Source organism: Mastomys coucha, unplaced genomic scaffold (assembly GCF_008632895.1).
Source record: "Mastomys coucha isolate ucsf_1 unplaced genomic scaffold, UCSF_Mcou_1 pScaffold21, whole genome shotgun sequence".
Taxonomy (NCBI): domain Eukaryota; kingdom Metazoa; phylum Chordata; class Mammalia; order Rodentia; family Muridae; genus Mastomys; species Mastomys coucha.
Genome location: NW_022196904.1, coordinates 175003541 through 175004123, shown reverse-complemented (window position 1 = coordinate 175004123; position 583 = coordinate 175003541). Strand labels below are relative to the sequence as shown.

The following is a 583-nucleotide window of genomic DNA, read 5'->3' as shown; positions in this document are numbered from 1 at the left end:
CCACACAGACACTTGTGTTAAAGTTAGTTATCAGGACGAGAACATCTTGGCTGACACATACAGTGCATTCACACAGACACTGGTGTTAAGAGTTACCAGGACAAGAACATCTTGGCTCTGACTCTGCTTCTTGCTCAATCCATGTAGCGTGGCCTCTGGGTTCTGCTGGGACTTCCTCAGCCGCCTCTGAAAAGCCTGCCTGGCTTTCTGCAGGTCCTTTGTCATGATCTTCTCAAACTTGCTGGTGACTGACTTGGTTTTAAGCTTTTCATCAACATCCCAGATATCTTCTAGTGTTAGTGGATGCTTGTAACCTTTAAGAACAGTGCTGGAACAAGAATGGTCCACAGGCTGAGCCCCTCTGTGCTATGTCAATCTGCTTCTATCAGAACCTATCATCCAGATCCGAGACAGAGGGATGAAGTTTTGGACTTCTCCATTGTTCCATTATCTACATCTCCTGGCCCTTACTGGGGGCCAGGAGGAGAACACAGAGACAACAGAATGTTCCAGAAGACAACATGGAGAAGAGATGGGGAGAGGCTCTACTGAATCAAAAGCCAAAGGCTTTTTTTTTTTTTTT

The 583-nt window shown here is 46.0% G+C and overlaps 1 protein-coding gene across 1 annotated transcript in view; it reads right to left on the bottom strand.

Annotated features, from left to right (window-relative positions):
• The window catches only part of Abcc2 (ATP binding cassette subfamily C member 2), a 60857-nt gene that overhangs the window by 42591 nt on the left and 17683 nt on the right, over positions 1-583 (bottom strand). Inside the window, exon 7 of the mRNA XM_031384837.1 lies at positions 97-328. Within this exon, the coding sequence (XP_031240697.1) occupies positions 97-328 (232 nt within the window). The remainder of the gene's footprint in view (positions 1-96; positions 329-583) is intronic.